Raw genomic sequence first — 18,896 nt, forward strand, 5'->3', positions numbered from 1 at the left:
TTTAAAGGACAAGGTATCCTGTATTGCAGCGCACATACAGTATTTATTCATACAGTGTATGTAGAATGGTTTGCCATTTATTTTTTCATTACCCTTTCTCTTTTAATGTAACACACATCTTTCTACATACATACACAAAGATAAAAAACCTCAATAAAACATGCCTTGCAGAAAGCTTCATTTGCATTACCAAATGCAGAGAATAAAACTTAGTTGATGGAAGTCAATGTAGCTTGTAACGATACACAGATTTGCAGTTATCTATTGTATACCTTTAAATGTACACAAGTTTATAATAGGGTGGCAAACTTTGGTAGATTAATTAGTTGGTAGATTAATGAACTTAAGCTTTAAGTTGATGCATCAGTCAAGACTTGTTTTAATAGAAAAGGGGAACTTTTAATTTGGTGGTGCTAAAAATTAAGGGCCTATTTGCTTGTTTTAAAGGTTGTTGTCATTACTTCTTGTGTGTTCATATAAAGGGAAATTAAAATACACTGGACACTCTGATAAAAATTAAGCACTTTTAAGCCTTTCTATTTTAATTAGAAAGCTAATCACATGTATTTATTTACTTTAAAGCATTTATATATCATTTAATGTTTTAAAAATCTTTAAGTGGTATAAAAATCACAAGCTTAAATATTCTGCATTGAAAATCAATTGGAATTAAAAATACTTCATTTTGCCTGGATCATGTCCATTGTATATTTTAATATTCAATATATTTCTTTGAACACCTACACTGAGTTTTGATAATATGCACATTTATTTAAATTTAGATAATAATATTAAAGACAGGTGATTTATCAATTAGTTGACAAGATTTAACTTTAGCAGGGAGTTTCTGAAAATCCTCGGACGAAGCAACACTCAGATCTACAATACAGCATGGGATTAGTTTGATTATATCAATGCTACCTACTTACTTACTTACTGCAGAAAATAAAAATTAATTCAATCACTAAGGTTCTACCTGCTCTCTCCACAAGCAAAGTATCCTGACCAAGTTGGTGGAGTTTCTACCACTACAGCAGAAAGACTCAATTTGATTGGCAGCATTTCCATACTAAGAGAAGAGCTTCTCCTATTCTTTCCAACTCACTCATAAGAATCTTCCAACTCACAAAGTACAATCCTCCTTCCTTGCTGTTTTAGATTTTCTAGAATACAAGAAAAGTTAATGTATCTATTAGGTTGCCTTTCCATTATATGTTGAAGGCAGGAAAGCAGTGCTCCACCTGGTTGTCTGCAGGAGATGAATTGTTTCAACATCTAATATCACCTAGTGAGGTTTGATTAAATACACTGCGAATGCAGTTTGCCAATCTGTAATGACAAAACCCCATTCCAATATTAGCTCCCTTCCAGTAGTACAGAACAACACAATCCAATCCTTTTGCCCTGGACACTTATTCTAATATGCCCACTGCACAACAGTAAAAATGATTCAGCCCAAAAGCTGTATCAGCAGAATCTCTTTCCTCATAATTTGGTTTGTATTCTGTTGTTCCAGTCCATCAAGTTCTTCTAGTTGCCTGGAATCTTAACTGCCAGATCAATGGAAAAAAATCAATAGTGAATGATCACCCCAGTGGTTTTGAGACAGCTGTTGGGAACATGGCCAAAAAAGCCATTAGGCCAACTATGAATATTTGTCTTAGCTGGAGTCATCACATTTAATGTAATGAGTGCGTAGGCTCTTAAAAGCATTAGAATTGCTAATTCATATTCTTTGACCATCACTGAACAACATATTCTTTATAAAAAATAAGGAGGAAGTGGCCTTGGCTCTTTTCAATATCAGTCAAAACACTCTGGTGATGTACCTCATGAAAGGACAAAAGCATAAATTTTCATCATACTTTTGAAAATAACGTGCTGGCCATGTTAAACACTGTTCTTAGTGGCCATGTTCTTTGTTTAAGCAATTTCTGGGGGCAGGACTAGCATAAACCTGTCCTCAAAGTTCTCAAAAGATTTCTTCCCCTGTAAAATAGGCTTCTATTTTTCTACTTCATTTTCAGGGAATTTTCAAATTTCTTTCTAATTTCTCCAGAATTTTGGTGGGTGTATGGTTCAGCTTACTTTATTGTTGTGAGATGGTCATGGTCACGGATGACGTATGTGCGTTTCTTTCCATTAAACATTTCTCCAGCTTTCTACAGCCTCCCCAGATGTTCATTCTTCCTGATCTGAAAAAGCCCCATGTAGGAGTTACCAGACTTTCCCTGAGCTTTAAAGGTTTGGGAGGCTGGTTACTGAATGTATGAGTTTGCACACTCACAAGTTTTGTTTTTGAGGGAAGTCCTTCCTTTTACTTTTTTTAAAAAAAACTTTATTCATTGATTTCTTTAAACTTTAAAAGATTTCACTTAAAAAAATGATCAGCTATCAGGCACACATTAGGCAACCTCCTCACCTTCCTATGCTTACAGGAAAGGCCACATGAGGACAACATGGGACTTTCAGGAAATGTGGGCACTCAGAAAGGCTGCAGAGTGCAGACTACTAGAGAGTAAATTTCTAAAATGAAAAAGAACACTCACAAACACACTGTGGCAACCTTAAAAATGAGGTAAGTGCAAGAAAAACCCTGCATTCCACTCATGTCTCTCCCATTTGATAACTTTAGAATGCAATTTCTTTTCTCATTAATTGATGGAGAAATGCAGGACACATTTTTGGCACAGCACTAGGCAGAACTACACTACTGACCAGTCACTAAAAATGGCAATCCTGCATATTATTTATATATTAAATTTATATCCCACCCTTCCTCCCAAAGGAGCCCAGGGTGGCAAACAAGTGATAAAACAATAAAAAGGCTTAAAAACAATTCCTATACAGACTGGAAAGATCTCTATTTAAAAGGCTTGTTGGAAGAGGAACGTCTTCATCTGGTATCAATAAGACAACAGAGGCAATATTAGGTGCCCATCTAATATTTAATGGGAAGGGATTCCAATGCATTTCCCAGCCTGTTAAATAATTTTAGGAACACTTTCCCATCTTTCCTCCGTTCTCTCTCCAGATAATTTGCTCATGGGGGTGGAGAAACTACAAGTGTGACTAAACCATATGGAGAGAGGGAAGATAACCTCACACAGGGTTGGCATTCTCATGGCAGATACCTTGCCAGAATAGTCCCATCCTAAATTTCTTCACTGCAGAACATAATTGTTGAAGGCACATGCACTGGTCATCCTCTTTCTGCCAGTTCCTTCCTAAACTCAACAGCACTTCTACCCAGAGCTTTTTTCTTTTTTTTTGGCATGACAGTACTCACCGGTATGGAGTGCCAGCGCCTCTTGTTCTGCTGCCCCTGGCAGGCATTATGAGCTGGCACCACAGCACTAGTATCAATATACGAGTACTAGCACCTCATTTTTTTAACCAACCCCCCCCTGCTTTTACCCGTACCCCAGCCAATTATTGTTGTGACAAAATGAACCTTAAAAAAACCCATGGTGCTCTCTTTCTCTGAACTGATGAACTCTCATTGCATTTTCCTCAGTTTCTTCCTTTCACTTCAATCTTTAATGTGTTGCATGCTTTCAATATCATTTACCTGATATTGATATTGATATTGCAAGTACAAAAATAGATGGAGGCAATGAGGAGCGGCGCTTGGCCTGAATCATATACTCACTCTTAAGCAGGACACACACACACAGAATGGGTAAAGCAATCAACCTATATCATGACACTTTCAACAATGAACAAAAATACTGTCTGTCTAGCCTACATGCATTTAGGTATTATAGCCTTCTGTTAAATTACTCCCAACTCCCAGCTGGATAAATGGAAGCAAGTATAGATGTTATAAAGCAACAAGGAGGGGGGTTCAGAAATAAGAAGAAAAGAATCAAACGAACAAGAAATGTAATATTAACAGATATTGAGAGGGAAGGAGGTCAAACATTCACAAGAAAGTGTTACAACAAAACAGGAGAATTATTAAAGTGTACCTGTGAATAACCAATGATATCTCCGTTTTCATCCAATACATTAAAATTAATTATTGGACCCTGCACATCTGGGCTGCTGAAGTCCGTATCACTGTAAATGTGCACAACAGGTGCCCCATTAGGATACTTTAATGCACAGAGGACTGTATAGGTGTGGTGAGCTAAAGCAAATGTATGTTGTTTTATGTTCTCCATTGCACCTAAGGGGGAGAAAAATAACAGTCAACTTCTTCCTTTGTTTTGAACAATTTCTACTGGAACACGAAAAGGATTTCTTAAAATCAAATCAGTTAATTTTGTTTTGTTTTTTAATTGTGTTTCTCAGAGAAGTCACAGTAGACATTCACTCAATGTGTTGTCTGGGCAAAAGCAGAAGCTCTAAGGTCACACTCATCACTTGATAACTTGCATGTGAGAATGAGCCATCACAGATCTAACATCAGAGACAGAATTTTCACATCATTGTACTGCATAAACAATTATTTTCAGTACAGTAGGGCCCCGCTTACCGGCGCTTCGCATTCCGGCGTTCTGCTAATGCGGCAGCTTTCAATTAGGGGAAAATTTTGCGCTTTTGCGGCATTTTGCGGCATTTTTGCACAACGCGCCCCATTATACTCGATGTGTTCCGCTTTACGGCAATTTCCACTTTAAGGCGGCAGTCCGGAACGGAACCTGCCATATAAGTGGGGCCCGCCTGTACTCAGTTCACACATTTAGGTTCAACTCATGAATTGTGGAAATTAAAAAATTAGACCAGACATAATTCTAGTGAATAAAAAAAACTTATAAAAAAGCAGTTTATTGAATATCTCCCACTTACAAAATGGAGAACCCCTGGAAATAAAGTGTGACTGAAAATGCAAGAAAACAGATATAGGATCCCTTTCCAAACATCCTGAATCAAATTCAGAGATTCCTACTACATGTGCTATCATTCCTCAAAATACAACCCAAAAGTTATACAAAAATATATAACTTTTATTTTAGCTATATAGACTTCCTATATAACTAAAACAAAATGTTTCCAAAACCAATGTTTGAATGACAGGGAGGGCAAAGAGGCATAGCTTCCTTGCCTTTTGTGTCTTACCCCCTTGGCTACAGTTTTTAGAAGGCCTTGGGGGGATTTAAGGAGCAGGACTTTAGGATTTCATTAAGGGCCCTATCCTTTCTCTCCCATAATTTGAGAAGATGAACTGACACTCCTTACACTGGGTATTTTGAGATATTGCATCCATACCTGAGTACAAACTAGTACTACCAAGAAGAAAAAAGCACAATACCACACATTTATGTAGGGCACTAAATCAGGACTAGAGTTATATTCAAGCTTTTGCTGGACTGTAGCACTTCACAGTTGAGAGGGACTAGTTATTTGACTGAATATATACATATATATCATTTTAAGAACAATATTATTTCATATGACAAAAACATGAAAAACGCTTTTTATTATTTTAGTGAATTTATATCTTGCCTTTCCATCCTAAGATGGCCAAGGCAGCTAATAATATAAGATATAAAACAAAATTAAAACAACCATAATTAAAACTACAAGCAGATACCTATTATTTCTGTTTCATTTATGAATCACTTCCCATGAAGCATCCCCAAGTGAATATAAAAACCAGTTTAAAACATCAACAACACATACATAGAATCAAATCAAATCCAAAACAAATACCAGTTGGGCTAAAGATTTTAGAAGGCTTGTGGAAAGTTTAGCATCTTTAGCAGGTGTCAAAAAAGGCAACAGAGAAGGTGCCTGCCTAATATGCAATGGGAGGGAGTTTCCAAAGGGTGGGCACCACCACACTAAAGGCGTGATTCCGACATTGTGCAGAATTGACCTCTTGATAGGATGTTATTTTCAAGATGCTCTCTCGTGCAGAACGCAGTGATCAGCTAGGTATGTATAGGATAAGGTGATCTTTTAGGCATCCTGGTCCCAACATCTATAGGGCTTTGCACACCAATACCAGCAAGTTGAACCTAGCCTGGCGCCTAAGTGACAGCCAGTGCAATTCTTTCAATGTAATAATACAACGGAGAGCCAGTGTGGTGTGGTGGTTAAGGTGTTGGACTACGACCTGGGAGACCAGGATTCGAATCCCCACACAGCCATGAAGCTCACTGGGTGACCTGCCAGTCACCACCTCTCAGCCTCAGAGGACGGCAATGGTAAACCCCCTCTGAATACCACTTACTATGAAAACCCTATTCATAGGGTCGCCCATAAGTCGGAATCGACTTGAAGGCAGTCCAATAATACAGTGACGATATTCCACCCCAGTTGAGCTCCCATATGTTACACTACCTACAATCTCCAAGTCAGCCCCATGGGCAGCCCTAGACAGACTGCATTGCAGTAATCCAATCTAGAAGTTACCAGTGCATGGAAAACAGTGATCAGGCTATCCAGAAATGACCATAGCTGTCTTACCAATGAAAGCTGGTAAAAGGCACTGAAAGCCACAGAGATCACCTGGGCCTCTAATGACAGAGATGGGTCCAGGAGCTTCCCCTGACTATAAACATGCTCCTTCAGGAGTATGACCCCATCTAAAGCAGGACTCACGAGTCAATTTATTGATCCTCATTCAGCTAACTACTGTGTCCAGACACCAGTCCAGGGCTTACACAGCTTCTCCTGATTTATATGATACAGAGAAACAGAACTGAGAATCATCGGTGCACTGATGACACCTCACCCCAAATCTCCTAATGACCGTTCCAAACAGCTTCAAGTAGATATTAAATAGCACTGGGGACAGAATGATGCCCTGCAGCACACCACAGTGCAACTGCCAAGGGGCTTAAAGATAATCACCCAAAGCTATTCTCTGAAAACGACTCTGGAGACAGGACCACAACCATTGTAAAACTGTGCCCTCAATACCAATCTCATAGAACCAGTTCAGGAAGATATCATGGACAATGGTATCAAAATTATCAAGTAAGAATAACAGGATTACATGCCCCCTGCCCTTCTCTTGATAGAGGTCATCCATCAGGGCGACTAAGACAGATTCATAACCAGGCTTGAACTCTAACTGGAAAGGGTCGAGATAATCAGTTTCATTCAAAAGTACTTGGAACTGTCATGTCACAACCCTCTTAATCACCTTTCCCAGAAATGGGGTATTTGTGACTGGGAGGCAGTTGTTGCAAATTAAGGATGTTGTCAGTTTCCATCCTGATGTGTATTTATTAAAGAAAAGTCTTTCTCCTATTTCGTTGCTCTCACACTCTGCATAACAAACAATTTGGTTTTTTTTCAATGACAGGTCTTTACATAAATAACACCATCATGTTTTCCTTTTGTATCACTTCTAAAGTGGGACTGACAACCCTCCAGATTTGGCCTGGAGTCCAGGAATTGACCTCTATCTCCAAGAACCTCTTGAGGCCAATATTGGAGATGTGACAAGCCACCACTGTGGTCACGCATTGCCCTGTTATCTCAAGAGGCCTAAGCAGGAAGGAGCAGGAGAAACAAGGAAGGGGGGTTAATAGTCAGCAAAGAGAGGGGAAAGGAGGCTTCATGCTCCCCACCATAAAATATAATTTAATATATAATGGTTTCCATCATTGTAAGATCAAATATTTACTCTTGAAAGCTACATGTGAAAAGCAGCTTTATTAAATTCATAGTTTTTAATCACTTTTTCCCTATTTTCATAAAACCAGTGATACTAATTATCTTTTTAACAATAATTAGAGGTGAGAAATTGCAGAATTTGTAAACAAGGCATACAGATTTACATTACCTTGATATTTATCATCCCAGTGCATCACAAGAAGAGATCGATTTTTGATAAATCTGATTTCAATATGTCTTCTTTTTTTGTACATTTACAAAAAAATTAAGTTTATGCATTGTTTTGATATGTTTCATAGGAAGCAATGCACAAATTGAAGGAAGCACACAAATGATATAAATGTCTTGAATTAGTAAGGGAAGGAGAAACTTTATATCTTCCAGTAACTGTTGATAAGAAAATTAATAAAAACTTCTAAGTCAGTTCAACAATTTGTCACTATTCCAAAAACGGTATTGTAAACATATCACTTCCAAGATACTATGGTTTACTCATACACACATACCCCCCTCACATACAATTTCATCAGCTAACATTTGATTAGAAACTGAGAACCTCAATGTGCCAGCACAGTCACCTGACAAAAGAGCTGATAACCTGAGATTCACAGGAAGATTTCCCACCTTCACAGTCCAACTTGTTATTCACAGAGCAGTGCTAGATGAAAAGCAAAAGGTTCAGGATTTAAGCTCAGTTATATTAAGCTTCTTATGTAATTCATTTCAAAGAGTATTGGGATTTTGGCACACAACGGTTGATTAAGGAAATTTGAAAAATGAAAGATGCTTTCTAAAAACTCCAAACTACCGATCCTAGTTGGAAGTAGAGGTGGGAGAATATAAAATTTATTGTTAGCCATTATTTATTTATTTACAAAAAGTAGATTAATTGTTCCTGGGTTCATTTTACTTTCTCAGACAGATTCTAAGAAGAAACATTGACACTGACTTGTCCAAAGATGAACTCCTTAAGGACAGCTTAACAATGCATGTAAGAGCACTGACACATGATTGGAAGGATCTCCCATACATTTATGGATCTCTTAAAAAGAAGAATGGTTTTATACCAACGAGTGGCAAAGATATACTTTTTGGGGATGGGGATGTAGTATGAGGAATGGAATATATTCTTAATTACTAATTGTTAGTAGCGAACGTCAGGAGGCAGAAAAAATGTACTCCTGTGCCCACTTCTTCTCACATCTCATATGCAGACTGCTCCCCAGAACAAAAAAATAGAAACACACAGAACAGCAAGACAATCCTCCCAGACACAGCAGACAGAAACAGAATGCAGAGGAGAAACTACTGAAATGAAATGAAAAGGAAACTTCTCTGCCATAATCCAGCCCTTGGCAGCAGAACACACTTCGGAGTTTCTCTGAATATCTGCATTTTGGAAAAAAAACCAGCTGGAGTTGAAAGGGTTTGATTATGCATTTTGAAATGTTAAGGTTTTTATTGTATTTTTATTTTTTAATTTACTTACTTACAATTCTATCTTGGCTTTCTTCCATCATGGAAACCAAGGTCACTCATCCAGCCACTGACCAGATCCATACCTGCTTAGCTTTAGCAAGGTGATGGCTTCATGTGCCTTCAGACCATACCTTGTACTGTACTTTTACCTCCTCTTTTTGTAGATTGATTTATGGTTTGATTGTTTTAGTGCACAATATATTTTGTAAGGACCCTTTGAGGAGATAAAGCTGGGACTGGGGATCCTGTGGACCACCATATATGTACTACAACTCCCATCATCTCTGACCATTGGCCAGCTGGCTGAGGTCGATGGAAATCGGAGTTCAACAAAATCTGGAGGTCCACAGCTCACCCATCTTTGAGATAAACAGTGCCATGGTGCTAAACATCCCAGACTTTCACTGTTTCTAAGACAGCATGAACATTTTCCATTGGATGCTGTAAGAGTTCAAAGAATTTTGTAAATATTTCAAAAGTTCAAATGCTTTTTAACCTATCCCTATGGCTTAAATGCAACGGGGAAGCTTTATATCTGACATTTATATAATGTTTTTCACTGTTCAAATCACTTCATATATGTTGTCTCAGTAGGAAAGTATTATCCTCACATTGTAAATGGTGGGGAGGGGGGATGCTGAAACATGTTTCAGTTTTTAATGTTTTTTACAAACATTTCCCAACATAAAACCAATGTCACGTTACAATAACTGATTTTGAGTTTCAGTGTTTCAAAATAAACTATCATACAGAACGAAATTACAATGTACCATTTGTAATTCAGTAATATTAGAGCATTGGTCAGGGGTCTGATTACTTTTGCAAGGCACTTTATATAATGGACCACCTCCATTCTTATGATCCTGATAATTTATTAAGAGCAACCACAAAGGCGCTCCTCAAATGTTCACAAATATGGTCAGTTGAGCTAGCATGCAGAAGACAGGGCCTTCTTGATGATGGCCCCATGATTGTGGAAGTCTCTTTCTACATAATTAATCAGTTTAATGCTGCTGATTCCTGAAAATCTGTGCTTCTTTATGATTCTGAATACCGATCAAATGTATCTAAATTGGATCTCCTTTAGTAGTATGCTGCCTTGTGTGGGTTACACCCTAGAATTCAGCATATAAATATTTCAAATAAATAATAAATTTGCTCCATCACACCAACCTGATTTGGAAAGAGCTGCTGTTTTGCTCTGATGTTGTTTCCTTGTGTATGATTCTAGAATGAAATTGGCAACGTCCTGTTCTAATGAAAGTGTTAAAAGATACCCCAAATTCACACATCTATGTGCCAGCAGCATGCTGCATACACAACTGTGTGTAAGGATCTCTACACACTCTATGTGGACAGGGAAAAAATGATTTGGTTCACATTTAAAGCCAGATTTATCAAATTTGTACTTTCCAAAACAATATGAGAACCAAAACATGGCCAACCGTCAAAATTCACAGGTATTGAATTTTGTGATACCGTTCTCCAGCCAATGTTTACACAAATGCACCCCCCCACACACACATAAAATGAATATATTAGTGAAAATAACTTACAAAACTCATTATATTAGGGGAAATTATTTGCAAAAATGTATACATTAGTGACAACTGTATACAAAAATGTTTAGTATGATAAATTCATACTAAAATAGCGAAGAATTTTCATAAGGATTTTTTTTTAAATCACAAATTGCTACAGAAGTGAGTAAGACTGGAAAAATGAGAAACAGAGAGCACTGAAAATGACAGATCTTTCTGTCCCTATCTGTGGAACAGATGGTTTATGTTGGGACAGAAGGCAAAGCAAGTTTAGAAGAGAAGAGTTCAAACACGTGAGAAATATTGGATTAGTCCACAGCTCGTATTTCACAGAGATGAATTCAAATCAAGTGAACTGTATGCCAGGTGAAACTGAAGAGCTGAGCCAAAGAGGCTCATTCTCAAATATTTTTATTTCAGGGATTTGCCTTGGTTTGCTTTAAAATGTGGACCAGACAAATTTCTCCTCTATCCCTAATTTCAGTAAATCATACCCTGAGACTCTCCAGCAAATTCTACTACAATTTAGTCTCTTGTTGAATGCTCATGAAGATAATGGCATATGCTAGCAACAGACAGCTTAGATAGTTTCCTAACTTAATTTGTGTATTTGATTAATGGGAAGTCTCCCAATTTAATTATACTTTGTCAACTAAAACAACACAACTCAAACATAAATGTGAAAACATCACAACATAAAGTTACTTTGAGTGATCAAGTTTAGCTGTTAAGCACATAAATCTCAGTTGTCCAGTTCAACAGTGCACAGGTTCAGCATCAGCAACCAGCATACTGAGGAATTTGTTGGAGCCTACATACTGTGGCAGTGCCCACTGGGGCTGATACCTTGCCTGGTCCCACTTGCCATCACTTGGACCTCCCACAAGCAGCACTTCTGCAGCTACCAGTCTCCCTCTCATGCTCAGTCATGAGTGCCTTTCCCAACAGTGGTAGCAGCCTGTTACAATGCCATCACAGGGTAAACCGGCTGACAACTGCGAGGGGAAAGCTGGTGACTGCTCCACCACCCTGCCCACAGCACTCCTAAGAGAATGGGCTTACCAGGTGTTTGTGGGGGGAGGGAAGGGGAGGCAAGCAGCTGCAACAGTGCTGTCACTAGGGAACCTAACTGGCAGTGGCTATCAGGGATGCTATTAGCACTGTGGGACAGGGCCGGATTAAGCTGAGGAGGGCACCTAGGCTGATTGGTGTTTGGGGGGCCCTTCTCCTCTTAGGCAGATCCGTGGAAACAGCCACAGGAGGGATCGCAGGACAGGAGCTTCTGAGCTGCCCACCATCCCATCCCATTCTATCCCCCCGCTTCACCTACCTTTCTGCTTTTTTTTGTGGCTGCGCGCACTGCGTGTGCAGGTTTGCCATCAATCAAGATGGCGGCCGAGGTTTCCTTAAGGGGCTGAAGCCTCTGCTGCCATCTTGATTGATGGCAAACTGCAAAAAACAGTGGAGAAAAAGGTAAGTGAAGCAGGGGGATGGGAGGGGGGTTGGAAGCTCTTGCACGGCCCCCCAAGATCTCCAGGCCCCTAGGCTGAAGCCTACTAAGCCTAATGGATAATCCAGCCCTGCTGTGGGACCCAAGGGTCCCTGAAGCTGGAGCTAGGCTGACAGTGCATGTTCAACAGTGCGTGTCCTTGAGCTTAAGGCCACTACATTGATCTTTGCAAATAGGATACATTAACCTATAAAAGAAGCTTTCAACTCCCAAATCCATTTAAATGTTCTTGCTCTTATTGAATCAAGTAGCAGAGGAATAATTGGATTGTCTTCACTGCTTCTTTTGTTGTTGTTGTTTTTCTAACCTGCTACCTAATTCCCCTTGTGGTATCTTATAGACTTGCTTCTAAAAACACAAAAAGCTATTTCTACCGGCAGCAATAGGAGTCAAATGTCAGCCTTGTATGCACGGTATACACCACAAAGTATATTCTGTGCTTTTTCAAAAGATGTTTTTGATTCTAAAGATTTTCTCTAGTTATTGATCAATGGAGAACTCTCATAAATCCCTCTGGGCAATACAAAAGGTGACTGACATCCAGCAAGATACAATTATATACTGACAACATGAAAGAAATACAAAATGTCATGTTAGTTCTTGTTCTCCAATTACTGCAGATGAAGGGAAAGCTAGAACGACAATTTTATATAAGTGTCAACTGATTTTTTTTTAATTTGTGGGATATCTTCTCAAGAGTTATGGGTAATGTTAACTAAATCTTGCTCATCATTATCATTTTTCATTTATTATGAGCGAAACTGAAATCCAGGGATTCTGAGATACTATTTCACCAAATTAACCAGCCTCCTTTTAAATCCAGGTATATGCGTGGGAAAGGTTCAGTCTCACTCCTGGATGGCACTTCCTGATAAATTGTTTGAACCCAACGTTTGAGACACTGATTGTCATACAGTGGAAGCTGGTCCATTAGGGCAAACCAGGGCATTGCTCTATCAAAAGGAATTGCAAGCAAAAAATGTAAAAGTTTCCCCAAACTTCATAAAAATCCTAAAACCACAATCTTTCCTGTCTCCCACACACTGATCATTCTTCCATTTGAACTTAAGAGAGTAATTTCTGTCAATCTCATGCAGAGCTTGGAAGTAACTCGTTATTTTTAACGAGTTATTTGTAATTCGTTACAATTTTAAATGACGAGTGGGTAATTCCATTACATTTGGCAAGTAACGGAACGGCTAGTAATTTCCCTACTTTTCAGCTGCAACTTTAATGTTTCCACGTTAGGTTGGACGTTACTTGGGGGCAGGAACAAGGGGAAGTCAGCTCCTGGCTGTGATTGGTTAACACAAGACATGTGCCTCACACTGATTGGACCTCTGCGCAGACTGTCTCTTCCCTCGTGATCTGTGTTAGGAGGCACGAGGGAAGAGGTGAATAGGCAGGGCCTGCTAGCGTCTGAGATGAAAAAATGGACGCCGGAGGAAAAAGCCAGGGCAAGGACAACGGAGAAGGCAGCAGCAGAATGGCGAAGAGCTGTGGAGGTGAGTGACGATGATTTGTGTGTGTGTGTGTGTGCCCCCCGCGGCCCCTTCCGCCCCCCATGGCATTTTTGCCCCCCTCCCCCCCGCAGCCCCTTCTGCCCCTCCCACTGCCTCTCCTTGCCTCGTTGCCGCCCCCTCCATCAATCACAAGGTACTTCTGAAACTTCGGCCTACTCAGAGCTTGGAAAAGTTACTTTTTTGAACTACAACTCCCATCAGCCCTAGGCAACATGGCCACTGGATTAGGCTGATGGGAGCTGTAGTTCAAAAAAGTAACTTTTCCAAGCTCTGGCCTACTTCTCTTCCTTCCCCCCCTTTTTGAACTCTCCCCCTTGTTCCCATGCATACTGTGCTGTATTTATCCAGACAGAGCACTCCTGCCTTTTAAAATGCCGGCTAGCTTTTTATTGTATATTTATTTGAACTCCATCTTTCTTTTTATTTGTATTTTTGTCCTGTTTAATCACAAGACTGAATTGTATGTGGGACAAAAACTGTCTCAGTAATAATAATAATAATAATAAAAATAAAAAATATTAGGCGTATAATAAATGGCTTAAGGCTGATTTTTTTGTTCTTGGCAGAGATGAGGTGAGAAGTAGGGTCCTTGCAGCTCCTCCTCTCAGTCCCCCAGCTCTCAAACTCATGTTCTGTGAGAAAGAGAGAGATTCCCAGTCCCAGAGAGAGATAGACTGTTGACAATCTCTGCTAATATCTATACAAATGTACATAACATGCATCACCTGAACTCACATGATCTAGAGTTACCTTAGATCTTGCAAGATTTGCAAATGAGAAGCAATAGGGTTTTATATTATTATATTGTTTGTTTATATAATGTTTATATTGTCTGCGCAATACACACTTGCTGTATTTTAAATATTGTGGTTTTATCATGTTGTACACCGCCCTGGGAGCTGCTAGCTATAGGGCGGTTTAGAAATGCAACTAAATAATAATAAATAATAATAATAATAATAATATTAGTTCTGATTGTCTATTGGGCTATCATAGGTTATATGTTTTTTTCATTTTCTATGGCAAAAACTCCAACTTCAGTGGAATTTATGTGATGTGTTCTAATCATTTGAATTTGGCTAATGAATCCTTTATTCTTTCATCAGAACTTTAGCAGTAGTACTAAAATATTAATAAAAAAGAAAAGGGAAAGAAAAAATACTTTACATACATCATTCAGCTGTATTGCTAATTATAGATATAGATATAAAAGATAAACGGCATTTTGTCAAAAGTATTATTGTCTACATTTTATACCTCATCCTTGGTTTTCCAAGCTTGGCATGGAATGCTTCTCATACAGAATTAATTTGAAATGCTGCATATTTATTATCATAATCATCATATTCAAAATAAAAAATATATATGTACCGCCTTCAAGTTGATTCCAACTTATGGTGACCCTATGAATAGGGTCATAGGGTCAATGAGGCAGTGACTGGCCCAAGGTCACCCAGTGAGCTTCATGGCTATGTGGGGATTTGAACCCTAGTCTCATTTTGTTCTCACAACAACCCTGTGAGATAGTAGGTTACACTGGCCCAGGCAGGGTTATTCAGTGAGCAAAAATGATGCAAATAGGATCTCTTTTAATTGTGCTATCGACCTGCTTACTTTCACTCTGACTGGGGGATCTTGCAGCATGGGGAAGAGATGGGGGCACATCACAGCTGAAGTTCACCCTATAGGAGCATTATCTCTTGTTTATTACAGAGACGCCTGTTGCAGGTTTTGCTGCTGAGAGCAGCAGTCAGTTAGTGCGGCCACTTGAGTCACAGCTTGTTGACCCTGAGGAGGCAAAACTAGAAAGTGAGGTTCAGAAAGGAGGCCCTGTGCACGAGGAGGAGGAGGGCATGAAGCAGTGCCAGTTGCCCACAGCCACATCTGCAGAACAGCAAGTACCATGGTTTGGCTTTGAGAAAGCTTGTACATTTGTGAGCCAGAGTGGGAAAAATGTTGTTGTACGATGCAATTACTGCCTTCCAAGGATCAAAAATCTGAGATCAGCTGTTTCCTCCTCGTCCAATGTGAAGAAACATTTTGAGGTAAGCCTTTGTCATGCTGGTCCTCAAAGAGTGTCCATTGTCTATTTATGTTTAAATTGTGAAGTTCCTCTTCCATTTTTTCTTGGATTCATGCTTTGTTCTTCTTCCTCAGAGGGCACACCCTGAGAAGCTGAGAGCAATTGAAGAAGCAATAAAGGCAAGGAGACGTGGCCTTCCTGAACCAATGCATGACACCCCTCCTCCCAAAATGCTGAAGCAGCAGCAGACAACCCTTGAGAGGTGGGTCTCTGGCAGGGAGCCTGTCACCCAGAGCAATCTCGACAGGAGAATCATTGATTTCATTGTAGAGGAGACATTACCACTTCAGACTGTGGACAAACCATCATTCATTAATCTGGTTTGCATTGGACTCCCCAAAGATCTCACCATCATATGTGCCAAGACTCTGAGAGACAGAATTGAGAAGAGAGCATGCCACATGAGAGAAACTCTTGCAAACCGAATGGGTGCTGTGGCATATATAGCAACCACTGCAGATTGTTGGACCAATGGCAAGAAGAGTTACTTTGGGGTAACAGCCCACTGGATCAACCCAACTACCCTGAAACGTGAGGTCGGGGCCTTGGCTTGTAAGCGTCTGAAGGGGCGCCATACATACAATGTCCTTTCAAAAGCACTGCATGATGTACATGTGCAGTACAGGATCCACAACAAAGTTATGTGCACTACTACAGACAATGGCTCCAACTTTGTGAAAGGGTTCAGAGTTTTCATGGCCAAAGAACCAGTGGAAGCTGCAGGCACCAGTGACGATGATGGTGATAACCAGGAGGAGGAGGAGGCTGAGGTGGAGTTTGTGCCTATCTGTGAGATCCTGGACACAGGACCTGAGGCGGAGGAAGAAGCTGCAGACTCATGAGAGGATTTTGTTTTACCACCACACCAGAGATGTGCTAGCCACAAGACACAAGACAACACAAGACATAGAGGCCATGCTTTCTGACTCCTCCAAAAGTAGTCTTCTTGGTCCTTTCAAGAAACAGTTTCGTTCCTTGATGGGAAAGTGCAGCAAGTTGTGGTCCAAGTAGAACCAGTCAGCCCAGATTGCTGAGTATATCCGTGCGCAATGTGGTGTGTATCTGAAGGTACCGAATAAGACCAGGTGGAATTCCACCTTTGATGCGTTGAAGCAACTACATGAGCTCCTGTCAACTGTGCCACTAAAAATGCATGCCATAATGGACCGCTGCTCCTTGTCCAGGATCACAGCTGCTGAGATTGAAGTGGTACAGGAATACACAGAGATTATGGAGCCACTAGCCCAGTCCCTAGATATCCTGCAACGGGAGAACGGCATGTTCATGGGGTATTTGCTACCAACGCTCTGCAATCTGGACCGCAAGTTAGAAGGACTGGAAAACAAACCTGAGAGGTACACATACTGTTTCAGCTGCAGAGAGGTGTGCGCGAAGCCCTAAGAAAGCGGTTTGCAGCTATCTGGGAGGACAAGAGGCTTCTTCTGGCAGCCTGCCTACACCCTCGCTTCAAACTAGATTGGCTGGAATCGTGTCAGGCCGCCACCCATATCAACAAGTAAGAACATTAGGGAAGCCCTTTGGGTGGATTACACCAAGGGAAATGTTGTCTCAAGGGAGGCATCAGAGGGCTTAAGGTGGTAGGCAGGGGCTGGGCCTTTTCTTCCTGGGGCTCCTCATCACAACCTTGGGTTGCTGCAGGTAATCCTTAAGGGTCTGCTGTGCTGCCCCATGAGTGTGGTGACTTGGTCACCTTCCTACCTTCCATGTCATCATCCACAGGCTCAGGCTGGACCCTGAACCAGGGGACATGACAAGCATCAGGAAATGAAGAGCAGATGATGGTTTCCTAACATATATGTGTTAACATATCCTCTCTCTTTCTTAGATACACAATGGAAGCCTTGTTGAAAGCTGAAATAAAGATGGGTGTACTTAATGAGGACAGTGATCAGTCTTCAGATAAAGACCAGGAAGGAGATGACTTAGAAGATGACTTCTTTAACTTTCTGCCCCAGCGCAAGAAGTCAGCAGTGGACACTGCTGAGGAGGAACTGGTGAGGTACCTGAGGTCTCCCAGCAGGGAAGTGTCATCACTCCATGGCTTTCCACGTGTGCTGCGGTGTTTTTTGCAGCACAACACAGGCATGCCTTCAAGCGCCGCAGTAGATCGCCTGTTCAGTACTGGTGGCAACGTAATGACTGTAAAAAGACATTCCTTGTCTGACATGCTCTTTGAGCATCTTGTTCTTTTGAGACATAACAGAAACATATTATAAAAGCATTTCAAGTGTAAAATTTGATTTCAAGAGTTGGGGTATCTTCATTGCTTGGGGGGATGTGAGATTCTGTTATGCCATTATGTTAATCTTATGGATAAATTTTTTATTCTACTACCCCCTGTGTGTGTTTATTTTTAATATTGTTTTAGGCTTCTTAGATGTGCAGCAGCCAAGGCCAGCACCTTGTAGGAGTTTTTCTAAAAAAGTGACTGAAATGTAATTTTAGTGATTACTTCTGAGAAAAAGTAAAGTAATCAGTTACTTTCAGAGCAATTGTAATTGTAACGGTAATTACTACTTTTTTGGGCCAAGTAATTGTAACTGTAATTTATTACTTTTTAAAAGTAATCTTCCAAGCTCTGATCTCATGTTCTCTGTCCAGTCAGCTCCCTGCACATGATGACTGTTATGGCCAGGAGGTTCCTCCCAAACATCCCCAGGCAAAGGAACCATGTGAAATGTTTTAATTTTTCCAGGGTTTGCCTTAGTAGCTTCACAGGTTTCCACCCCCTTGTGCTCTCACAAGGGCACTTCGGCAAATCAGAACAGAGAATTAGCATACATCCACAGCACACGCATATAAGCCATTAGTGGCCTGCCTCAGGGGAGACCCATTAGTTTGGTAGATCTACCTGAATCGGAGATATATGTTCTGGACATGCTCACAGCTGTTTCCTTGAAGGCCACACCTACCCAGCCAGGCCTTAGGAATGTGTGTTTGTTCCCTGAGCAGTCTTGCTCTTTGCTTTGTTTTCTTACACTGTCTTTTTGTGTGAGGTAGCATCACTGGATACTATAAGTCTCTTGCTTGTAAAACAGATGTTTTTTATTCACACCATTTTTGTTCCATGGATGGGGAAACTGGGAGGATTTAAATTTTTTTTAATGTGTTTATCAATCCTGCAGTTTAGTCTCATTCAAAGCTGCTGGAATTAAAAAAGATTT

General features: G+C 40.2%; 1 protein-coding gene across 4 annotated transcripts in view; it reads right to left on the reverse strand.

The window, feature by feature from the left end:
* MOCOS (molybdenum cofactor sulfurase) overlaps nt 1-18,896 on the reverse strand; it is a 232,946-nt gene that overhangs the window by 103,809 nt on the left and 110,241 nt on the right. For all 4 annotated transcript variants that reach the window (XM_061589658.1, XM_061589656.1, XM_061589657.1 and 1 more), the window contains exon 6: nt 3,972-4,171. In XM_061589658.1, coding sequence (XP_061445642.1) covers nt 3,972-4,171 — 200 coding nt within the window. The remainder of the gene's footprint in view (nt 1-3,971; nt 4,172-18,896) is intronic.

Source organism: Rhineura floridana, chromosome 11, assembly GCF_030035675.1.
Source record: "Rhineura floridana isolate rRhiFlo1 chromosome 11, rRhiFlo1.hap2, whole genome shotgun sequence".
Classification (NCBI taxonomy): Eukaryota; Metazoa; Chordata; class Lepidosauria; order Squamata; family Rhineuridae; genus Rhineura; species Rhineura floridana.